The sequence below is a fragment of the Antechinus flavipes genome, chromosome 1, assembly GCF_016432865.1.
Source record: "Antechinus flavipes isolate AdamAnt ecotype Samford, QLD, Australia chromosome 1, AdamAnt_v2, whole genome shotgun sequence".
NCBI classification, from domain to species: domain Eukaryota; kingdom Metazoa; phylum Chordata; class Mammalia; order Dasyuromorphia; family Dasyuridae; genus Antechinus; species Antechinus flavipes.
Window position 1 is genome coordinate 149271962 of NC_067398.1, and position 24324 is coordinate 149296285.

Here is a 24324-nt window from a genome sequence, read left to right on the forward strand (position 1 = left end):
AAGTCCAAATTCTTCATTATCTCTTTCAAAGTCCTATCTCCTTCACCTGGGGCTTGGCTAGTTTTCTGGAGGCCTTCCGGAGTCTTGGTTCCAAGAGCTTGAGCTCCTGCCTACTTTTCTGGCCTCTGAATCTCTCCGAATTCCAAGGATTTTTGCTCCAGCCTCCAGCCACAACAAAGGTGGAAGATGGAATGAATCTGTCTTAGCCTCTGAGAGCTTCTAGTGAGCCTGTTCCTTCTGGCCCTGAGAGCTTCTCTCTTATATGCTCCACACTGAGTATACAATCATTATCACTAGGAAACCATAATTTGTTGTAGGATTAAATCAATGCTAAACTAGATTTAATCATTGTCTCCTCAATTCCATTTAGTACCTTGTTTCAAATTCTGGCTCATAACATCTCCTTGCAGGATTAAATCAATCACACTGAACCATGTTAAATTAGATAACTACTGTCTCTATCAATTGCACTGACTTAATACCTTGTAAGAATCCTTTGTTTTAAGTTCAGAGTTCTGGCCCACAACCTCTCCCGCTTTCTTTTGTTTTTAGAACATAGGTGGTCATGACCTCCCTGACTTCTCAAGGAAGTGAGCACCCCCAAAAAGGGAGGTGATTATACCTTCCCTGATTGCTCAAAAAGGGGGTGAAAACACCATAAAAGGAGGTGATCATGTTCTCCCTGACATCTTAGGAAGGGAGATGAAAACACTAAAGGAAATGGGAAATCAAATCAGATTAATGGGTTTCTGAAGAGTCTCACTCTTAAAATAGCTATACATAAATCCATCAATATGGGAGGTATTACACATAATTACATAAATTACATAAGCACATAGTAACACAAGCTAGTAGTGATGTAACAAATAACATGAATCAACATGAGGAATTATACATGTCCATAAGTCCTAGAAATAGTCCAAAAGGAATCGATTGTCCATTACTTCATGCATCAGGAATCCAATAATCCTGCAAGTTTTGAAGTCCTGCAATAGTCTCATCTTGTGTTAGAGAATCCAATTGATTCCTGCAGATTTTGTTCTTAGGTCCTCTCCTTTGTTTTGAGGTTTTTCTCTTTTTCTGTCTCGCTCCAGGTGCTTATTGCCACCCATCTGTTTCCTTCTCCATCTGTAGAAATACAAGCAAACCCTCTCTCCCAAGCAGTTAACCTATCTAGTCCCTTCTACTTATCACTTTCTAAATTTCTCCATATCACCTGGCAATTACATTGGAGCTGCTTGCACTGGACACTGCTATTCTGTTGGGTTAAAAAGCCTATATTCTCTCCAATTGTAATCCCTTTCTGCTATCTGATTGCTTTTCTGCTGATTGATCATGTCTTAATATTGTATTTCTAAAGACGCTCTGGGTTTAACCTTGGCTGCCATCATGTCCCATCTGGGGCACTGAAGCTGAGTCCCGCCTCTCATTTCCCTGGGTCAATCTATATTCTGAGGCCCAGTGGAAACCTCAGTTGCATTTTGGACATAGGATTTTATCCTATCCTCTCACTCTATCTCTATACTTACACTGGGCTCTCAAATGCCCTACTTTACCACAATGAAAGCATCAACAAGTTTCTCTGAAAGTCCCTTGCCAAGAGGGACTTTGTCTTCCCATATTCATCATAGTCTGATATAATAAGCACTTGTGCCCACTGTGGCATAGCATCTTATGATCCTCTCTAAAGGAGCATCCTTGTGTAGTCCCCATATAATTCTCCTGCAAACCTCATTAGCATTTTCCTTAGCCAGTTATCTTAGCATTATTCTTGTAGCTGCATTTTCTCCAATAGTTCTTGTGACAGCTGTTTGCAAACGTCCCACAAAATCAGCAAAAGGTTCATTGGGACCTTGCTCTATTTTTGTGAAGGCTTCCCCTCCATCTTTCTCTGGGAGGGTGCCCCAGGCTTTTGTAGCAGCAGCAGCAGCAATTTGTTCATAAGCTGCTATGGGCTAATCTGTGCTAAATTGTCAGTGTATTGACCTTCACCTGCTAGTTGGTCAAAGGTGATCTGTACGTTAACTCCATTTTGCTTATTGTGTTGGGCTTGAATCCTACATAATTCATGATACTCCAAAAGCCACAACAAGTTTTGTCCAGGTTCTAAACATGTCCTTGCTATGGATTTCCAATGACTAGGGGTTAAGATTTCATAAGCCAAATTCTCTAATAACATCTCAACATAAGACGATATAGCCCCATAAAGAGTGCAACCCTTTTTCAAATCCTTAATTTTTTTTCCAGTATATCTTCTCCATTGTTGACCTGAAGAGTCAAGCTCTTCAATCACAAGGTATGCAATTATTAAATCAGATATATTCTCTCCTTCTTTTTTAGCCTTAACCAGTGCCTTTTGTAATCTTGTCATAGACTGCTTCATAAGTGGTGCTGATTGTGTTACTGCCTCTCCCCCTCCTCCTTCTCCTCTACTTGTGAAGGGTTCATTGAAGAAGGGAGGTCAGGGAACGGGGAATGATCCTGCTGTGAAGTACCACATTCAGAATTGTACTTAATCCCATTCTTATCTAATTCTTCATCCTTTTCACCTATTTTATCTGGATCTTCCCTCTCCTGCTCTTTCTTCTTTTTCCTTATTCTATAACTTATATAATTTCCTAAAGCCAGTTGTATTACATTAGCTGTATAAAGTGTTTCTTTGGAAATTGAGTCAGGTCCATTATCACTATAGTATTCACATAGTTGCTCTCCTACTAATTTCCACTCATCTAGATTCAATTCTTTTTCCTTAGAGAACCAAGGAGATGTGTACTCTACAATTTTTAAAAATTCAATGATCTGCTCGCAAGTTACAATCAAATCTTGGCTTTTCATAAGTTTGACAATGCTCTATACACATTTTCCTTGAATTAGAAAAGAAGGTTGTTTTCTAAATATCTGTCCCATTTTAGCTGAAGCACCACTTTAGCCCTTTAACAAAGTTTCCTTATTGTACTCAACCTAATTTCTGGGTCACAAATGAAGGTTCTTGGTCCCACGTTCAGGTGCCAAAATGTAGTATTCTCTCTAAAATGTAATATTCTCTGTTGAGGTTTTCTTGGGGTCTCTGAAAGCAGCCTTTGTTTCAGTTCAGTAAGCCCCACACAAGTAGCCAGGGGTTAAAGTCCAAATCCTTTATTATCTTTTTCAAAGTCTTTTCCTAGGGCTTAGGTTAGCTTTCCTGGAGGCCTTTTGTAGTCTTGGTTCCGAGTGCTTGAGTGCTCCTGCCTCCTTCTCTGGCTTCTGAATCTCTCTGAATTCCAAGGGTTTGTACTTCAGCCTCCAGCCACAACAAAGGTGGAAGATGGAATGAATCTATCTCAGCCTCCAAGAGCTTCTAGCGAGCGTGCCCTTTCTGGTCCTGAGAGCTTTTCTCTTATATGCTCCACACAGTACAAACCAATCATTATATCACTAGGAAACCATTATTTGTTGTAGGATTAAATCAATGCTAAACTAGATTTAACCACTGTCTCCTCAATTTAGTACTTTGTTTCAAGTTCTGCCCCATAACATCTCCTTGTCGGATTAAATCAATCATACTGAACTATGCTAAATTAGATAACTATTGTCTCTATCAATTCCATGGATTCAGTACCTTGTAAGAATCCTTTGTTTCAAGTTCAGAATTCTGGCCCATAACAAGCAGCCTAGAGATAAAGGTAGTGGCCTATCTATACATTACATTGCCTAAATGAGTAGGCCATTATCACCTCTGAGTTATTTATTACTAATATTTTTTTAACTAATCCTAATATTTTTTCAATAAAAATACAGATTTTATTGAAACATTTCATATAGGATATATTAGAAATGAACAACCCTGAGTTATTCACTTCAAAGGAAGTCTAAATCATAACAAATTTTGAAGGGATTATTTAATTATAAAAACAATGGTCTTGACCACTCTGAAAATATTCTATTACATAGAATAAACTAAACAATATCTATTGGACAAATAGTTTTCCCAAACAATAGCAAAATCAAATTATTAGGATAAGTACTATTTCCATTACTAATGAAGAAAATGAAGCTCAGGTAATTAGGTAGGCTTGTAATGTCAGAACTAGGAATAGAACTAAAAAAAACAAAACAAAACACTTTTGTTATGTTTTTATATCACCCATATTTCCCAAAGAATTCCTCCTCCCATTCCTATATAGCAATTCCTAAAAACAAATTTTAACCCCCCCAAAATAAATAACTCAGTAAAATTAACATGTTGAAACAGTCTAATATTATATAAAATATTCTATAATACTACAACAGTTATTCCTTAATTCTGCAAAGAAGAAAGTGATTAAATTCATGTCTATTCTTTGGGGCTAAATTTGGTTATTAACTCCCTAAAATTGGGAGCGGTAATTTTGTCTTTCTTTGTCTCTCAATGATTATATAATGCTGTAGGTGATTAAAATTTTTATTTAACGCATTTCTTTTTGGATTAATTCATCTAAGATTTATCTTGTTCTTTGTAATTGTCATATTTATCATTTATTACAGCATAGTTAGTTGTGGTGATCTTCTTCCCAAATGCAGCCAGGTGATAAAAGTTCAGATCTTTTATTATCTCCAATATAGCCCGGTTAGCTTAGCGGCCTATCTCTCTGCTTGGTTCCAAGAGCTCTTGCTGCTTTGTCCTTTGCTTCTGCCTCTGCTTTCTTCAGCCTCCAGAGCCAGCACCACTCTTCATGTCATTCCGGTGAAATCTCGACTTGTAGCTTCTTCACTCTGAAGAACTTCCTTGACTGGCCCATTGAAGCTCTATTTATGCTCCTTCAAGAGAGGGATTGTGGGTTTTCTCCCATAGTGCTCTCTGGCCCAAAGAGCTTCAAGGGAGGTGTGAACTCATTGAACTCCAATGAGTAAAGGTGTGAATACAAGCCTTGTATTAATTAGTTCTACTTAGTACCTTGTTTCAGGTTCTGCCCAAAACATCTTTTTGTAAGATTAGATCAACTCTAATTAGTTAGCAGTTAGTAAGGATTCCAACATCTCCCCCTTTCTTTTGTTAGATGAAAACACCAAAGGAAATAGGAAATCTAATCAGATTAGTGGGTTTCTGAAGGGGTACACATAAATCCATCAATATGGGCCAGAACTTTGTAACCGATATACATGGCATACATAAATCCATCAATATGGGAGGCATTATACATAATATACATAAGCACATAACAATATAACACAGGCTAGTAGTAATGTAACAACATGAATCAACCTGAGAATTTACACATGTCCATAAGTCCTAGAAATAGTCCATAAGGAATCCATTGTCCATTAGTTCATGTGCCAGGAATCTAATAATTCTTGTAAGTTCTGAAGTACTGCAAAAGGTCTCATCAACAATTTTTCATCTCAGGGAACCCAATGATTCTTGCTGGTTTTTCAAGAACTAAAACAGTTTCATCTTGTGTTAGGAAATCCAAAGATTCCTGAAGATTTTAAAAGTCTTTTTAACAGTCTCCTTGTCAGCCATTTGATTCTTTCTCCATCTGTGGAAATATAAGCAGATCCTCTTCCCCAAGCAGTTAATCTAATTCCCTTCTATTTACCAAATTTGGGATTTCTCCTCATCATCTGGTAATTACATTGGAGCTGTTTGCACTGGATATTGCCTTGTTGTCTTAAAAGGCCTGTATTCTTCCCAACTGTAATCATGATTGCTTTTCTGTTGGTTGATGACATCAGAGTTCTGAATTTCTAAAGGCTCTCTGGGTGTAACCTCAGCTGCTATCATGCCCCATCTGTCCTTTGATTGATACTTTGGAGCTGGGCCTTGCCTCTCCTTCCTCTGGGTCAATATACATTTAGAGGCCCAGTGAAAGCCTCGATTTATTTTTGGACATGGGGTTTTGGGTTTTCTCTCACCCTGTCTTCTCACTTTATCTCCATTTCTACATTGGGCTCTTAGATATCCAACTTTTCCACATTGAAAACATCGACAAGTTTCTCTAGAATTCCTTTGCCAAGAAGGACCTTGTCTTTCCATGTTCATCATAGTTTGGGCATAATAAGCATTTGTGCCCACTGTGGCACAGCATCTTATGATCTCCTCCAAAGGAGCATCTTTGTTTAGCCCCCATATAATTCTTTTGCAAACCTCATTGGCATTTTCCTTAGCCAAATGTCTAGTCATTATTTCTGTTGCTGCATTGTCTCCAATGGTTCTTATTACAGCTGTTTGCAATCGTCCCACAAAATCTGCAAAAGGTTCATTGGGACCTTGCTCTATTTTTGTGAAAGCATTATTTCCATCTTTCTGTCCAGGGAGAGAATTCCAAGCTTTTATTGCAGCCTTAGAAATTTGCTCATATACTGTTATGGGATAATAAATCTGTTCTGAACTCTCTGCATACTGACCTTGACCAGCTAGTTGGTCAAAAGTGATTTGTCCTGTTTGCCTATTGTGTTGGGCTTGAATCCTACATAATTCATGAAACTCTGAAAGCCACAATAAATTTTGTTCCGGTTCTAGACAAGTTTTCGCTATGGATTTCCAGTCATTTGGGGTTAGGATTTCATAAGACAAATTATCTAGTAACATCTTCACATAAGATGATGTAGCCCCATAAAGAGTGCAACCCTTTTTCAAATCTTTAATTTTTTCCAAATTAAAAGGAGTGTATCTTCTCTCTTTTTGACCTGAAGAGTCAATCCTTTCAATCACAGGATATGCGTCTATAAAATCAGATATATCTTCTCCTTCATTTTTTGCTTTAATTAATGCTTTTTTCTAATCTTGTCAAATTCTGCTTTACAGGAGAAGCTGACTGTGTTTCTGTCTCTCTCCCTCCCCCCTGTTCCACCCATGAAGGGTTAATTGAGGGGGGAGGGTCATGAGATGTGGAATCATCTAATTCCTTCTGCTGTGAAGTATCACACTCAGAATTGTAATTAACTCCATTCTCATCTGATTCGTCCTCCTTTTCACCTAGTAAAGTTGGCACTTCTTCCTCCTGTACTTTCCTTTTCTTCATTCTATCACTTAAATAATTTCTTATAGCCAATTGTATTACATTATATGTATTAATTATGTCTTTGGAAATTGAGTCAGGTCCATTTCTATTATAAAAAAGATCCTCTCTTTCTAATGTCCACTGCATTGAGTTTGAATTAGATCTGTAGCATTCACCCAATTTTTCTCCAATTAATTTCCATTCATCTAAATCTAATTCCTTTTCTGTAGAAAACCAAGGACATATGTATTTAACAATTTCTAAAAGTTCAGTGATCTGCTCCAAAATTATAATTAAACCTTGGCTTTCCATAATTTTGACAATGCTCTCTAAACATTTTCCTTGAACAAAAACAGGCTGTTTTCTAAATATCTGTCCCATCTTAGGTGAAATTCTACTTTAACTCTTCTAACAAAATTTCTTTGTTGCACTCACCCTAATTTCTGGGTTGAAGAGTCTTTTCCATTGGATCAGGATCAGAGGCTTTTCCACTTGAATCAGGATCATAGCTTTTCCACTGAAATCCACTGAGGAGTCTATTAGTCCCTGTTCGGGTGCCAAAATGTGGTGATCTTCTTCCCAAATGCAGCCAGGTGATAAAAGTTCAGATCTTTTATTATCTCCAATATAGCCCGGTTAGCTTAGAGGCCTATCTCTCTACTTGGTTCCAAGAGCTCTTGCTGCTTTGTCCTTTGCTTCTGCCTCTGCTTTCTTCAGCCTCCAGAGTCAGCACCACTCTTCATGTCATTCCGGTGAAATCTCGACTTGTAGCTTCTTCACTTTGAAGAACTTCCTTGACTGGCCCATTGAAGCTCTATTTATGCTCCTTCAAGAGAGGGATTGTGGGTTTTCTCCCATAGTGCTCTCTGGCCCAAAGAGCTTCAAGGGAGGTGTGAACTCATTGAACTCCAATGAGTAAAGGTGTGAACACAAGCCTTGTATTAATTAGTTCTATTTAGTACCTTGTTTCAGGTTCTGCCCAAAACATCTTTTTGTAAGATTAGATCAACTCTAATTAGTTAGCAGTTAGTAAGGATTCCAACAGTTAGTCAATTAAATTCATGAACCATAACTTGTTTAGCCATTTTCCAACTGAATAGAATCCAAGATATGTGATTTCAAAATCCCTAGTCTTCTAATATACCACCATGTTTCTCAAAATGCCCTTTTTTTTCTGAAAAAAGAATGAAAACCTTTTTGGAGACTTTGTGAATATATTGATGGTCTTAATATCTAAATAAAACTTTCATGATCTAACTTATCTGTGATAAATGAATACATTAGTATATAAGCTAGAAAATTAATGCAATGTTGAAAACAGGTTTCAAGTAAACCATACCAGGACATACCAAAAACAAAAGATGTAATACCAAGGAGTGGTTTAGAATATAGATATTAAAAAAGAATCAGCTATCAGTTGATTAGTCAATGATAATAAACAGTAGCCGCTCATATTTGCTAGCTTCCATTTTATCTATTCTTAGAATAAAACTAATGAATGTGTAACAAAAAACCCTTCTTTGGAGCAATTTCCATGAAATTTCATTCTATAATTAAGCACTAGAATTCTGCTTATTCAATTCTTGAATAGTCCTAAAATTTCTCATTGTTTTATAACAGGTAGTAATGGAGAATTCTCTTTGTTCCAATATTGGAATCTCTAAATCTATAAAGAGGGAGAGCTGAAACAAGACTAAATAAATGTCTTTGGGGACTTCAGGATCCTTTTAGTCACATTCTAGAATACTAAATAAAACAGAGCTATATTACAACAGTTCTAAAAGTTGCATCATAAAATATTACAGTATGGAAGCTTATTACAGTATATACTACTTACGATAGCCACATTTTTTACATCCTGCTCTGATACTGTCCTTGTTGCCACCTGAAATAAAATCAGACATGTTTTAGGAGATATATAAACATATAAAGGACCAAAGAATGTCTTAAAATGAAAAAAAGTTTTTTTTAAAAAAAGCTTTAATGTCAAAAATATACACAAATACATACAGACAAACAGTGTGGCATAATGGCTAGAATCAGGAAGAGCTAGGGTCAGGCCTTGCTTCAAACATTAACTGGTTGAATATCATGGGTAAGCCGCTTACTCTTTTTAAGTCTTGAGTAACTCTCTAAAATATATTATTACTTTATAGATAAGTTGTGCTCCATTGATATTCTGATATATATTAATTACTATGGAATGCCTTTATTCCCTAAACAAAAAAGGAGAGAGCAAAGAGAAATCCTCTAACTTATAAATTAGGCAGCCCAGTAGATAGAGTGCCAGGCCTAGAATCAAAAAGATTGAGTTCAAATATGGTTTCAAACGCTACTAACTGTGTGACCCCCCCCAAGCAAGTTTGCTTCAGTTTCCTCATCTGCAAAATCAGCTATAGAAGGAAATGCAAATTACTGCAATAACTTTGTCAAGAAAAATTCATATGGTGTTACAAAGAGTTGGTCATTACTGAAAAACAAAATACAGGTTAATTCTAATGCTGTTTGGGAAAGACAAGATTTACTTACTTAGGATATTTCTGTTGACACATTTTGACCACATGATTACTCTAATTTTCTATACATTATGATTTGTATAAAATTAGAATTTCAAATAATCCTGAATTCAAATAATTCCTGAACCACAGTCATACAATATAAGTGAGTTTTGCCTACAACAAAAACAGACCATATTTGAACTAGTTTAAGAAAAAGATCTATAATAGGATCTTTGCAATTTGAAAAATTTATCATTAATCATTAATCAATGGTAAATCTGACACTATGTAAATTACTGATTATATAAGTTGATATTTTAGAGGAGAATCTTTGTCTAAAAAAGAGCAACCAATTGTTAAATGAAAAGGGATTGTGTCTACCACACAAAATATTTTAAATGAATTTTAATTTCATTATTTTGTAGTCTTGACCTGGAATCACAGATAATTTTCAATTAATAGCACTTATAAAGGGCAGCAGAGATATGGAACTGATTATTTTAAAATATATACATATATATATATATATATATATATATATTTAGTATAGGGATATATCTTTGAATTTACATTCTTTAAATAGGGTTCTTTGATATTTGGGGGATTTATTTCAAAGAAAATAATGAAGCCATTCTGAAACTATGAAAGCAAGTATAACTGAGAAAATCACTTTTCCTGTCAAACTTCTCATCTGTTCAATTCCCCGCTGAAACTCCAATCTGAGAATAGATATTTTAGATCGATACAAAGCAAGTCCTAAAGAAAGGTGTTCATGCAAACCATTTGGTACTGGCTAAGATATGTGTTAGGTTTATAAGACACAATAGTTAATGATGATAGTAATCTAGTGTTTGATAAATCCAAAGACTCCAGTTTCTGGGAGAAGAACTTAATAAATGACAAAAATTGCTGAGAAAACTGGAAAAATAGTGTGGCGGAAATTAGGCACTGATCAATATCTAATACCCTATACCAAGATAAGGTTGAAATAAGTTCATAACATACACATAAAGGCTGATACTATAAGCAAATTAGGAGAACAAGGGGTACTCTACCTCTTAGATCTGTGGAGAAGGGAGGAATTCATGGCCAAAGAACTAGAGAAGAATACAAAAGGAAAAGTGGATAATTTTGATTAAAGTTTTTGCACAAAACTAAGGCAGCTAAGATTATAAGGGAAGCAGAAAGCTGGGGAAAAGATTTTACAGGTAGTATTTCTCATAAAGGCTTCATTTCTAAGATATTTACAGAAGTGACTGAAATTTATAAGAATACAAGCCATTCCTCAATTGGTAAATGGTCAAAGGCTATGAACATACAATTTTCAGACAAAGAAATTAAAGCCATTTCTAGTCACATGAAAAACTACTTTAAATCACTTTTGATTTGAGAAATGCTAATTAAGACAACATTGAGGCTCCACTTTATACCTCTCAGTTTGGCAAAAATGATAGGAAACAAAAATGATTAATGTTGGAAGAGATGTGGGAAAACTGGGACACTAAAGCATTGTTGGTGTACCTGTGAACTGATCCATTCATTCTGACAGCAATTTGGAACTATCCCTAAAGGGGTATAAATTGCATACCCTTTGGTCTAGCAGTTTCTCTACTAGGTCTGGATCCCAGAGATCATAAAAGAGGGAAAAGAACCTATACGTGCAAAAAATGTTTGAACCAGTCCTTTTTGTAGTGGCAAAGAACTGGAAATTGAGCCTCACTTGGGGAATGGCTGAATAAGTTATGATTTGAATGTAATATAATATCACTGTTCTAAAAGAAATGAGAAAGATGATTTCAGAGAAGCCTGGAAAAACTTATATGAACTAATAAGTGAAGTGAGCAGAACCAAGAGAACATTGTACACAATAAAAAGTTGATGTGGCGATAAACAGTGATGGATTTGGCTCTTTTCAACAAGGAGGCGATTCAAGACAATTTTAATAGACTTTTAATGGAAAGTGCCACCCACATCTAAAGAGAGAACTATTGGATACTGAATGTGGATCAAAGCATAGTATTTTCACCTTTGTTGTTGCTACTGTTGGTATGTATTTGCTTCAGGTTTTTTTTTTTTTTTCTCCTTTATTGTGATGAATGTTGAAAACAATCTTTGCATGTATTTGGAAAAATAAAATACTATTAAATTTTTTTTAAATAAAAAATAAACTGCCTAAAACAAGTAAGGTGTTCATTCTAATATTATCTGGAACTTATATATAATCTAAGTATCTTGTGCTTAGTATTTAGCACAGTGCTTTAAGCTCTAAAATGGACACATTTGTGTTATTTTTCATCTTTATATTAACTGAAGAACTGAATCACTTCAGTCTTGACATTCTTTCTATAAGTGAAATCAGAAGAAGGAAGATGAAATTAAATAGAAAAATGACTCACAAGTACTGCTAAGAGAGGCCAAGAAAGGAATTGGTGAAGTGAGTTTTATCATATACCAAAAGGTAACTAGAAACATTATTTTATGAGATATTTGATCACCATGTAGTACTAGTATTAATAAGCATTTGGAAAAATATCATTAGAATAATCACATTTTATATACCACTAATTAGTAAGAATTAATATATAAGAGAAATTCTACAAAGAACTTAAGATTCTCCTGTACTCATTGTTTTCAGTGCAAAATGTGAAAATGTAATAAGAAGGAGAAATATATGGGAAAGTATGGTTCATGAAGAACTGCTCAGGTATCATCTTCTTTGTGAAGCCTTTATCAATTTTCTTCAATTATTAGTGCTCACTTGCTCCTCAAATTACTTTGCTTTTCCACATACTTGTAACATAAGCCCCCTGAAAACAGATTCTATTATCCCAGTGCTACAAAAAGTAGCAAATTGTGCTTCTATTCTGTTTTGCCTTGTACCACCAAAAAGCATCCATTTATATTTTACAAGATAATAGCTGAAATTCTTTCATTGCTTCCTTCAAGTCACTATACTAATTTCTGAGTTGTTCTATTACTGAGATCAGAAAATATAGAATTATGAGAATTTGTAGAGTCTAAAGTGATAAAACTAAAATTCACTAATGACAGTCAAGTTCAATGAAGAAACTTCAAAGAAGGGATTTAAATTTGGGGTTTGTGACTACAAAGTTAGTGCTTTTAGCACCATACCCTAATGGATCCTAAGTCTGTCTCTTACTGCCTGTGATTCAGACAAATTAAATGTATCCATTATTACAATGCAGAAATGAGAGAAAAACTCTGTATCTTAATTCAAGTATTCTTTCCTCTATATCACTCTGGTATAGCAGCAGATACAGATGCATTACTAACTGTAAATCTTTAAGTAGATTTTAATGCAGTGGTTTTATTACTTGGAATAATACCACTAAAACCATAAAGGCTATCCTGAATCAAACAAATAATGACCCATCCATATCTTACCTTTTCTTCTGACTTCAAATACTATCGCTAAGCATATTATCTCTTTTTCTTTATCCTATTCTTTTTTCTGCATGCTAGGAATTTTCAATTATCTACAGGCACCCCCACCTACTGTACAAAATCAAATTTATCTTTCACCCTAAACCAACTGCTTCCTGACTTATTTCTATCAGTGGTACCATCATTTTACCCAGTATTCCAAGTCTGAAACCCTGTTATTGTCTTTGACTCTTTCACATCTCGTGTCCATTTGATTTCCAATAAAAATAACAAAATCACAATAGCTGACAGTTATATATGATGCCTTAAGTTTTAAAAAATACTTTTTATGCATCATTTCATTTATTGTGTACAACTAACCTGGCAAGAAAAGTACTCTTGACACTGTTATCCCCTTCCTTTTAAAGATACTGAAAATGAAGCTCAGGAAGTTACATGACGTCTCTTTGTGACCCAGCAAGTAAAAAGTGACATTGAAGATTTATAAGTGCTTTTCACACAAGATCATCCCTTAAAGTGAAGTCACATCAGTACTGTTGTCAGCATTTGAAAAGATAAGGATAGTTAAGCTCATGGTGACTTGTCCAGAGTTACACAGAGAGTACATGCTGTAGGTGGGACTTGAAGTTCATTGCTCTTTTCCCTACACCATCTTGGCCATCAAGCCCAATAAATTTTATCTCTGCAATATCTCTTCACGACCACCTCCTCTTTTCTTCTGCACTGACACCCCCCACTTGTAGAAAATATTATTCACTTGTACTACTGTTAAGTCTTCTACCATCCAACAAATCCTTCACTGGTCCGACGAATTTTCCACGCAAAAATAACATCTCATCACTTCTCTACTCAAAACTCTCGCAGGGGTCCTCAAACTTTTTAAATAGGGGGCCAGTTCACCGTCCCTCAGATTGTTGGAGGGCGGGACTATAGTAAAAACAAGAACTTTGTTTTGTGGGCCTTTAAATAAAGAAACTTCATAGCCCTGGGTGAGGGGGATAAATGTCCTCAGCTGCCGCATCTGGCCTGCGGGCCGTAGTTTGAGGACCCCTGCCAGCATCTCCTTAATTTACTGCTTAGGTAAAGTTCAGTCTCTTGCCTGACTTTCAGGGCACCCTACACTCTGGCATTACCCTAACTCATCAACTTTATCTAGTACTGGCCAAAGTGGCTATTCTGGGAATGCATCTTTAGGCGTCTTTTTCATTAGTTTCAAAAGAATTTTTGTCTACTGAATCCATCATTTAAAAGCCAAATTAAACGTCAGTTCTTTCATTTTATTTTTCCAGTTTGGTAAGAAACCTTTTCTCTAGGACCTCACAGATAGCACACCGCGCACACATGCTGGCACTCACACACGCCACCACATACACGCGCTCTGTCAACATGCACACATGCTACACACACTCATATGCACACCGCACAAAAGCTCCAACTCGTAAGAGTACACTGCATACACACACTACACAAACTCACGCACACCGCACACACATGGATAGCGTCACTGCAATCACACACACCAACATACACGTACAGCACAAACTATCCCCTCGTACACGCACTCCGTCCTTCGCCTAGGCCACCGAGCTTCGCCGGCACCCCAGCCCGGCTCGGTTCCCCAGTGCACCCGGCCTGCACCTTTATCCCCTGCTTCCCTAGGAGCAGTCAGTCACCTGGCAGGGCCATGTCCCAGTCAGAGGCAGCCTCCGAGCTTCAGCTCGTGTTGCCGCCACCACGACTGCCTTTGCTAACTGGACACTACTTTCGCTGGCTCTCGCCCGGCTGCCAGTCCACTTTCAGCTCACTCTCTCCCGCCACCTTCTCTTCTCAGGATCGGGAGTCTCAGGGAAGACTACAGAACGCGGCGGTTTCAGCTGCAGTTCCCGGGCGGAGGTTGAAGACTGAGCACTAGTAGTCCAAACCATTTCTGACATTTCCTGGGGGGGGAGGGAGGTAAGAGACTTGCTAGTTGCTAGGTAAAGAGTAATTTTAAACAAAAAAAAAAAGTTTCTAGCGAGGTTGTATAATTAAATGAATGTAACTTCCAGAGGATGACCAGAGGCTGGCCTCGCTCTTTGCCGGACCCTTTCTGTAGGAGAAGATCAAAAAGTCCCCTCCCCGCAGAGAGCGGTGCTAGGTACCGCGTGCAGTATGGCGGCCGCCTTGCTCCGTTAGTGCTTTGCTAGACTGCCTGAGGAAAAGGAGCAGCAGTTGGTGCCGTAGCTGAGATCTCCTTTAGCAGCTAACGGGCCGAGCCCGCTGGGCTGTCCCTTCGGACGGTCAGACCGAGTACCCTTGAGTCGTGTAAGAATCCGGCCAGGGAATCTCCTTTCCCTAGACGGCTGCCCAAGATGAGCAACATTTACATCCAGGAGCCGCCCACGAACGGAAAGGTAAGTGCGCGAGGGGGCGGGCACGGGGTGAGGAATAGGGGGGCGGGGGGAAGACATGGGCGGATAAGGGGCTTCCTCAAAGATTCCCTGGAGTGGGGTGGTAGGCGCACTGAGTGCAAAGCAGAGAGCACTGGCTGGACTTACTCAGGGGACCTGGGTTCGAGTCCCCTCTGTGTCATTTACTAGCTGTGCAACTTAGTCGCAAGTCGTTTGTAAAATAACGAAGTTGAACTAGATGATTGCTAAGGGTCTTTCCTTATCCAAGTGCTTTAAGGCCAGGGTCGGAAGGCTCACAGAATCCATCTTCCACACTTCGGGAAGAATTGCAACTAAACTCACCCTGAACAAGGTGCTCAGCTTTTAAAAACAAGCATAAAGGGAGCAATCTACTTTCTCATCTCTTCCTGGATCTCTCAACTTTTGAACCTGGAGGTTCTTAACCTGTGTTCTAGGCTCCTTTGATAGTCTACTGAAGCTTTTCTCAGAAAAAGGGCATGTAAGTTTTTCCCATCCGACTATGTAGGAAACCTCCGCTCCTCCTCCCCTCCTTCAAAAAAAAAAAAAAAAAATCTGTACATGCTCCCTAAAGAAAAAAGCCTCACAGGAAAGGAAGTCCAGTCATGTGTTTATTAAATACTTACTAAGATCCAGATAATGGAGATGTAAGTAGGACTTTTGCTATTGCTCAGTCCAACCCCTTACTCTTAGAGATGTTGAAAAGAAGATGGAATGAAGTTATTTGCTTAAAGTCACATGGCTAGTATATAGTTAATAAACATTTATTAAACATCTTATACAACATTTATTAAATGCTTTTGACAAGTATTGTACTAAACATTGGTGATTCAAAAAGAGGCAGAAGACAGCTCCTACTTCGAAGGAGCTCCCTATGGAATGGGGGAGACAACAAACATATGTATAAATAGGGTATATACAAGATGAATAGGAAATAATTAAGAGAGGGTTTGAGCACTAGAATTGAGTGGTTGTGAAAAACATAATGAAAGATGAGATTTTAGTTGAGATTTAAAGGAAAACAGGGAAATTAATGGGTAGAGTTGAGGAAGAGCATGCTAGGCATAGAGGGCAGTATGTGTTGCTGTGGGGTGTCTTGTTTCTAGAAAGTAACGAGGCCAGTGTCAATGGATGAGTATGTTTCAGGGAATAAGGTGTAAAAAGATTGTAAAGATAGGAGGGACTTAGATTATATATAGATCAAACAGAGAATTTTGTACTTGGTTGTGAAAGTATCATCAAAAAGTGGAACCATGGGAGTTTCATCAAAAAAAAAAATCAGTTAACATTTATCAAGCACTTACTATGTACTAAATACTTTGCTAAGGACTTGAGATATCAAAAAAGGTAAAAGATGGTTTCAGACCTAGGGGAGTATATAATTTGTTGGGGAGACAATATGCTATATATAGGATAAATAGGAGATAATTAAAAGAGGTACGTATTGATTAGAGGGGTGATATGGTCTTAACCTGTACTGTACAGAAATCACTTTCGTGATTTGGAGAATGGATTGGAAGGGGAAGAGACTTGAGGCAGGTAGATTCCACAGCAGTCTATTACAATAGTCTGGCCATGGTGGTGAGGATTCACAATATTATAATAACAGTGTCAGTGGAGAAACGGAAGAAATTATTTGAGAAATGTTATAGGTGAAATCAACAGGCTCTTGATAAAAAAATGGAAATGGGGAGCAAGTAGGAGTGAAAGTGAGGACTACACCATAAATTCTCAGCATTTTTATACATCACCAACAAACCCAATAGCAAGAGATACAAAGAGAAATTCCATTCAAAATAACTGTTGATAGCATAAAATATTTGGAAATCTATCTACCAAAGAAAAGTCAGGAATTATATGAGCAAAATTACAAAAAAACTTTCCACACAAATAAAAATAAAGTCTGATTTAAATAATTGGAAAAATATTAAGTGCTCTTGGACAGGCCGAGCGAATATAATAAAGATGACAATACTCCCTAAACTGATCTATGTATTTAGTGCTATACCAATCAGACTTCCAAGAAAATATTTTAATGATCTAGAAAAAATGACAACAAAATTCATATGGAAGAACAAAAGGTCAAGAATTTCAAGGGAATTAATGAAAAAAAAAATCAAATGAAGGTGGCCTAGCTGTACCTGATCTAAAACTGTATTATAAAGCAGCAGTCATCAAAACTATTTGGTATTGGCTAAGAAATAGATTAGTTGATCAGTGGAATAGGTTAGGTTCACAAGTCAAAATAGTCAACTATAACAATCTAGTGTTTGACAAACCCAAAGATCCTAACTTTGGGGATAAGAATTCGTTATTTGACAAAAACTGCTGGGATAACTGGAAATTAATATGGCAATTAGGCATGGACCCACACTTAACACCATATACCAAGATAAGATCAAAATGGGTCCATGATTTAGACATAAAGAACGAGATTATAAGTAAATTAGAGGAACATAGGATAGTTTATCTCTCAGACTTGTGGGGGACAAAGAAATTTGTGACCAAAGATGAACTAGAGATCATTATTGATCACAAAATAGAAAAATTTGATTACATGAAATTAAAAAGCCTTTGTACAAACAAAACTAATGCAAACAAGATTAGAAGGGAAGCAACAAACTGGGAAAACATTTTTGTAGTTAAAGGTTCTGATAAAGGCCTCATTTCCAAAATATATAGAGAATTGACTCTTTATAAGAAATCAGGCCATTCTCCAATTGATAAATGGTCAAAGACTATGAACAGACAATTTTCAGATGATGAAATTGAAACTATTTCTAGCCATATGAAAAGATGCTCCAAGTCATTATTAATCAGAGAAATGCAAATTAAAACAACTCTGAGATACCACTACACACTTGTCAGATTGGCTAAGATGATAGGAAAAAATAATGACAAATGTTGGAGGGGATGCGGGAAAACTGGGACACTGATGCATTGTTGGTGGAGTTGTGAACGAATCCAACCATTCTGGAGAGCAATCTGGAATTATGCCCAAAAAGTTATCAAACTGTTCACACCTTTTGATCCAGCAGTGCTACTATTGGGCTTATACCCCAAAGAGATACTGAAGAAGGGAAAAGGACCTGTATGTGCCAAAATGTTTGTGGCAGCCCTGTTTGTAGTGGCTAGAAACTGGAAAATGAATGGATGTCCATCAATTGGAGAATGGCTGGGTAAATTGTGGTATATAAATGTTATGGAATATTATTGCTCTGTAAGAAATGACCAGCAGGATGAATACAGAGAGGCTTGGAGAGACTTACATGAACTGATGCTGAGTGAAATGAGCAGAACCAGGACATCATTATATACTTCAACAACGATACTGTATGAGGATGTATTCTGATGGAAGTGGATTTCTTTGACAAAGAAAAGATCTAACTCAGTTTCAGTGTCCAGCAATGGACAGAAGCAGTTACACCCAAAGAAAGAACGCTGGGAAATGAATGTAAACTGTTTGCATTTTGGTTTTTATTCCCAGGTTATTTTTACCTTCTGAATCCAATTCTTCCTGTGCAACAAGAGAACTGTTTGGTTCTGCACACATATATTGTATCTAGGATATACTGTGACATATTTAAATATGTATAAGACTGCTTGCCATCTGGGGGAGGGGGTGAAGAGAGGGAGGGGAAAAGTCGGAACAGAAATGAGTGCAAGGGATAATGTTGCAAAAAATTAGCTAGGCATGGGCTCTGTCAATAAAAAGTTATTATTATTAAAAAAAAAAAAAAGAATTACATGTCATCTTAAAAAATGGTGGAGTGAGAGAGGAAAGGAAGAGAGATGAGATACTGACCTGATAATAAAATCAAAGATTAAACTTTTAGTATTGTGGCAAAAGAAAAAAGAAAAGGAAAAAAAAAAAAAAAAGAAAGTGAAGACTCCAGGATAATGGCTAGATTGTAAGCCCAGGGACTGGGAGGATAGCTTTATTCTCTCCAGTAATAGGGAAGGTAGGAGGAGGGTAGGAGGGTAACAGATTCCATTTTGGATATATTGAATTTAAGATATCTACTGGATATTCAATTCAAAATGCTAAAAAGTAGCTGGAGTTAAGAGATAGGAGATCTGGAGATTGGGGCAGGATAGATAAATTTGAGAATCATCAGCTTAAAAAAGGTAATTAAATTACATGGGATCTGATGCGATCATCAAGTTAAGTAACATAGAAGGGAGCCCAAGACAGAATCTTAAAGTCATCTGTGGTTGGAGAGCATGATCAGGAGTAAGATCTAGCAAAGTGGTCAGATAGATAAGAGGAGAACCAGGAGAGATGTCCCAAAAACCTAGAAAAGAAAATATCAAGGAGAAAGTGATTCATAGAGTTAAAGGCTACCAAGAGATGAAAGAGAATGATATTTGATAAAATTTTGCCATTTGATTTGACGACTAAGAGATGCTTGGAAAAAGCAGTTTTGGTGGAATGGTTAAAATAATCAGAAGTCAGATTATAAAAAGTTAAGAAGAGAGAGGAGAAAAAGTAGAGATACTTAAAGTACAGGGTCTTTTTAAGGAATTTAGCCACAAAAGGCAAAAGAAATATAGGATGAAGTTGGGGAAGACAAGGGAGAAATGGAAAATAAGAGAATGAGTAAGAATGAGAAGATTGTGCTTTGTTGGAGGGGCTGGGGATTATCTCTGGTAAAAAAATAAGGCATCTCATCATGTGAGATTGGTGAAAGAAGAGAAGAAAGAGGGAGCTCATGAAAGACCTCATTTTTTTCTATAAAATATCAGGTATGGTTTTCAGCTGAAAACAAGGGTTTTCATAGGAGCCATAGGAGGGTTAAGGAGGAATAAAAAGGATTGGAAGGACTGATATAGAGATTGAGTTAATAAGGCAGGTAAAGAAGGGTTGCTTAGCATTGAGGTTTCTAAGTAAGAGCCAAGTTGAGGTTGTATTACATAAATTTGTGGTGAATATAATCAGAGTAGTTATATGAGAATTTTTCTACTATCATTCAGCAGTATGTGTATAGGTGTGTATAGTTGTGAAGGAGGTAGATGGTGGAAGTAATCCAAGGCTCAGGCTTGGCAGGGCACAATCAGTGATATGTTAAAAGTGGTAGTTGAGTAAAGAGGGCAGTGTAGGATTGAATTGGCTCACAAAAGAGTCAAAATGGGGAAAAATATATAGTGGCTAATTCAGGCCCTGAGAGGGAATCATAAAGGGAATGGAGATGATGATGTAGAGAAATTGCAGTTTGGTAAGTGAACATAGAGGAGGTGTTGGGAAGATAGTAAATTATGGTCAGATAAAGGAATTTTGTAATTCTTGAACTTAAGAGATGGTATATTTATGAGCCATGACAAGATCAAAAGTATGACCATTTTTTATGTGTGGTTGGGATGGGGTTCAGGAGTAGAAGTAGTTTACAGTCAAAAAAATTGAGAGACATTGTATTAGAGATGTAGCTTAGACTTTGTAGAAAATGGAAAGACAAAGCATAAAATAAGGATTGTAACAGATTGTATCCTTTTTCATATTTATTCTGTATTCTTCAATATGAAAGCACAAATGTTTTGCATATTATCCTGAAACAGGTATGTTTGAGTAGTTTTATTTTTTCCTTTTTTGTAATGAAGTATAGAAAATTAACACATAAGAAATCTAAGCATAAAGGTTAAAATGTATTTGTCATTATTAATATTTTTTATAACATATATGTAATACTTTAAGGCATGACGTTTGGTGAGTAATGGAGGTCTTAGTTTCTGAAATGTATTTTTTTAAAAATTATTTAACATTTTCCTCCAGTTACATTCAAAACAATTTTTAAAAGATTTTTGAGTTCTAGGTCCTCTTCCTTATCTCCATCCACAATTAAGAAACCACACCTGAAATTATGCCAAACATTTCCATAAAAATCAAGTTATGAAAGAAAACATTGATCTTCTAACCTAATGAAAATAAAAACCCTCATGAAAAATCAAGTTAAAAAGGAAGAGAGAGAGAAATAGAGAATGCTTCAATTTATATTAAGACACAATAAGTTCTTTTTCTGGGTATGGATAGAATTTTTCATTATGAGTCGTTCAGAGTAGTTGTGAATGATTGTACTACAGAAAATAACAATGTCATTTACAGGTGGTCATCTTAGAACGTTGATATTACTTTGCACAGTATATTTCACTTTGTTCATGGAGAACTTTCCAGGTGTTTTTTTTCTCCCCTAAGTACATCCTGCTCATCATTTCACAGTGAACAATAATACCCATCACAAACACATTCCATAGTTTATTAAGCCATTCCTTAATTAATGGACATCCCCGTAATTTCTAATTTTTTTTGTCCTGAGAAGAAAACTGCTATGAATATTTTTTGTACATATAGGTCATTTTCCTTTTTTTTTTCCCTTGTTTTTTTCTGAATCTTTTGGTATTCCTGCCAAATAGTGGTGTTGCTAGTTCAAAGAAAATGCAGGAATTTACAGCCCTTCAGGCACAGATCATGTCTTTTGATTATTTATCAATTGGGACATGGATCTTATTTTTTTTATAAATTTGACTCTGTTATTACATACTTACCTATGTTATGCTGAGCACTGGAGATAGAAATTCAAGCAAATTTGCCCTGCCTTCAAGGAGTTTATTTTGTAATATAGTGAAGAGAGAGAAATGTTAATAGATTGGGAAATCCTGGAGATGGTGATTGTAGTCATTAAGGAAATTGCTTGACACTTCCTTTCCAATAATGATAGTTGACTTGATACTTTTATCAGGGCCAGAGTTGGAAAGAGGGGCAGCTTCTGCTGTGCTGCAGCATGACATAAAAAATAGCGAAGAAGAAACATGGTGGGCCTGGGTTTGGGCAGATAAAAACCTCCATTCAAAGGTCCTGAAGTGGAAGGGGAGAAGGGAAGGAGAGAGAAGAGAAAGAATAAAGAAAGCAAAGAGGGAGGGAAGGAGGAAAGAAATATGGGGAAAGGAGGGGAACTGACATTTATTAAGTGCCTACTATGTACTATGAACTCTGCTAAGCACTTTACAGATATTATTGCATTTTTTTATAGCTTTTTATTGACAGAACATATGCATGGGTAATTTTTCAAAATTGACCCTTGCAAACACTTCTGTTCCAATTTTTCCCTTCCTTGCCTCCACTCTCTCCCCTATATGGCATGTTAAACATGTTAAAGTATGTCTTAAATACAATATATGTGTTCATATTTATACAGTTCTCTTGTGGCACAAGAAAAAGCAGATTTAGAAAGGTAAAAATAATCTGGGAAGAAAAACAAAAATGCAAGTAGTCCACATTCTTTTCCCAGTGTTCTTTCGCTGGATGTAGCTGGCTTTGCTCATTACTGATCAATTAGAACTGAATTGGATCCTCTCATTGCCTAAGATAGCTACTTCCATCAGAAGTGATCCTCATATAATATTGTTGTTATAGTATATAATGATCTCCTGATTCTGCTCACTTCACTTGGTATCAGTTCATGTAAGTCTCTGCAAGCTTCTCTGTATTCATCCTGCTGGTCATTTCTTACAGAACAGTAATATTCTATAACATTCATATGCCATAATTTACTCAGCCATTCTCCAATTGATGGGCATCCATTCAATTTCCAGTTTATAGCCACTATGAAAAGGGCTGTCACAAACATTTTTGCACATACAGGTCCCTTTCCTTTTTTAAAAATCTTTTTGGGATATAAGCCCAGTAGTAACACTGCTACATCAAAGGATATGCACAATTTGATAACTTTTTGAGCCATAATTCTAAATTGCTCTCCAGAATGGTTGGATCTGTTCACAACTCCACCAATAATGCATCAATGTCCCAGTTTTCCCACACACTCTCCAACATTCGTCATTATCTTTTCCTGTCACCTTAGTCAATCTGACAGGTGTGTAGTAGTATCTAGAGTTGCCTTAATTTGCATTTTTCTGATCAATAATGATTTGGAACACCTTTTCCTATGAATAAAAATAGTTTCAATTTCATCATTTGAAAATTGTTCCTATCCTTTGACCATTTATCAATCGGAGAGTGGCTTGATTTCTTATAAACTAGAATCAATTCTCTATGTTTTGAAAATGAGGCCTTTATCAGAACCTTTAACTGTAAAAATGTTTTTCCAGTTTATTGCTTCCCTTCTAATCTTGTCTGCATTAGTTTTGTTTGTACAAAAGCCTTTTAACTTGATATAAGCAAAATTTTCTATTTTGTGATCAATAATGATTTCTAGTTCTTCTTTGATCACACATTCCTTCCTCCTTCACAAGTCTGAGAGGTAAACTATCCTATGTTCTTCTAATTTATTTATAATCTCATTCTTTATGCCTAGACCATGAATTCATTTTGACCTTATCTTGGTGTATGGTGTTAAGTGTGGGTCAATGCCTAGTTTCTGCCATACTAATTTCCAATTTTCCCAGCAATTTTTATCAAACAGTGAATTCTTATCCCCAAAGCTGGGGTCTTTGGGTTTGTCAAATACTAGATTATCAAAGTTATTGACTTTTGTCCTGTGAACCTAACCTATTCCACTGATCAACTAGTCTATTTCTTAGCCAATATCAAATGGTTTTGGTGATCGCTACTTTATAATATAGTTTTAGATCTGGTACAGCTAGGCCACCTTCATTTGATTGTTTTTTTTCCATTAGTTCCCTTGAAAGTCTTCATCTTTTGTTCTTTCAGATGAATTTTGTTGTTATTATTTCTAGGTCATTAAAATAATTTTGGGGGAGTCTGATTGGTATAGCACTAAATAAATAGATTAGTTTAGGTAGTATTGTCATCTTTATTATATTTACCAAGAGCACTTAATATTTTTCCAATTGGTTAGCGTTGACTTTATTTTTGTGGAAAGTGCTTTGTATTTTTTCTCATATAGTTCCTGACTTTCCTTTGGCAGAAAGATTCCTAAACATTTTATATTATCAGCAGTTACTTTAAATGGAATTTCTCTTTGTAACTCTTAACTGTTGGATTTTGTTAGTGATATATAAGAATGTTGATGATTTATGTGTGTTTATTTTGTATTCTGCAACTTTGCTAAAGTTGTGGATTATTTCTAATAGCTTTTTAGTAGA

At 36.4% G+C, this 24324-nt stretch overlaps 2 protein-coding genes across 4 annotated transcripts in view; one reads left to right on the forward strand and one right to left on the reverse strand.

Annotated features, from left to right (window-relative positions):
* SREK1IP1 (SREK1 interacting protein 1) overlaps nucleotides 1–14914 on the reverse strand; it is an 88723-nt gene extending 73809 nt beyond the window's left edge. For all 3 annotated transcript variants that reach the window (XM_051991239.1, XM_051991231.1, XM_051991247.1), the window contains exons 1-2: nucleotides 14536–14914; nucleotides 8797–8844 (exon numbers count right to left, since the gene is read on the reverse strand). In XM_051991239.1, coding sequence (XP_051847199.1) covers nucleotides 8797–8844; nucleotides 14536–14548 — 61 coding nt within the window. In that variant the 5' untranslated portion in view covers nucleotides 14549–14914. The remainder of the gene's footprint in view (nucleotides 1–8796; nucleotides 8845–14535) is intronic.
* Nucleotides 14915–15015: 101 nt separating this feature from the next.
* CWC27 (CWC27 spliceosome associated cyclophilin) overlaps nucleotides 15016–24324 on the forward strand; it is a 283584-nt gene continuing 274275 nt past the window's right edge. The window contains exon 1 of the mRNA XM_051991219.1: nucleotides 15016–15255. Coding sequence (XP_051847179.1) covers nucleotides 15214–15255 — 42 coding nt within the window. The 5' untranslated portion in view covers nucleotides 15016–15213. The remainder of the gene's footprint in view (nucleotides 15256–24324) is intronic.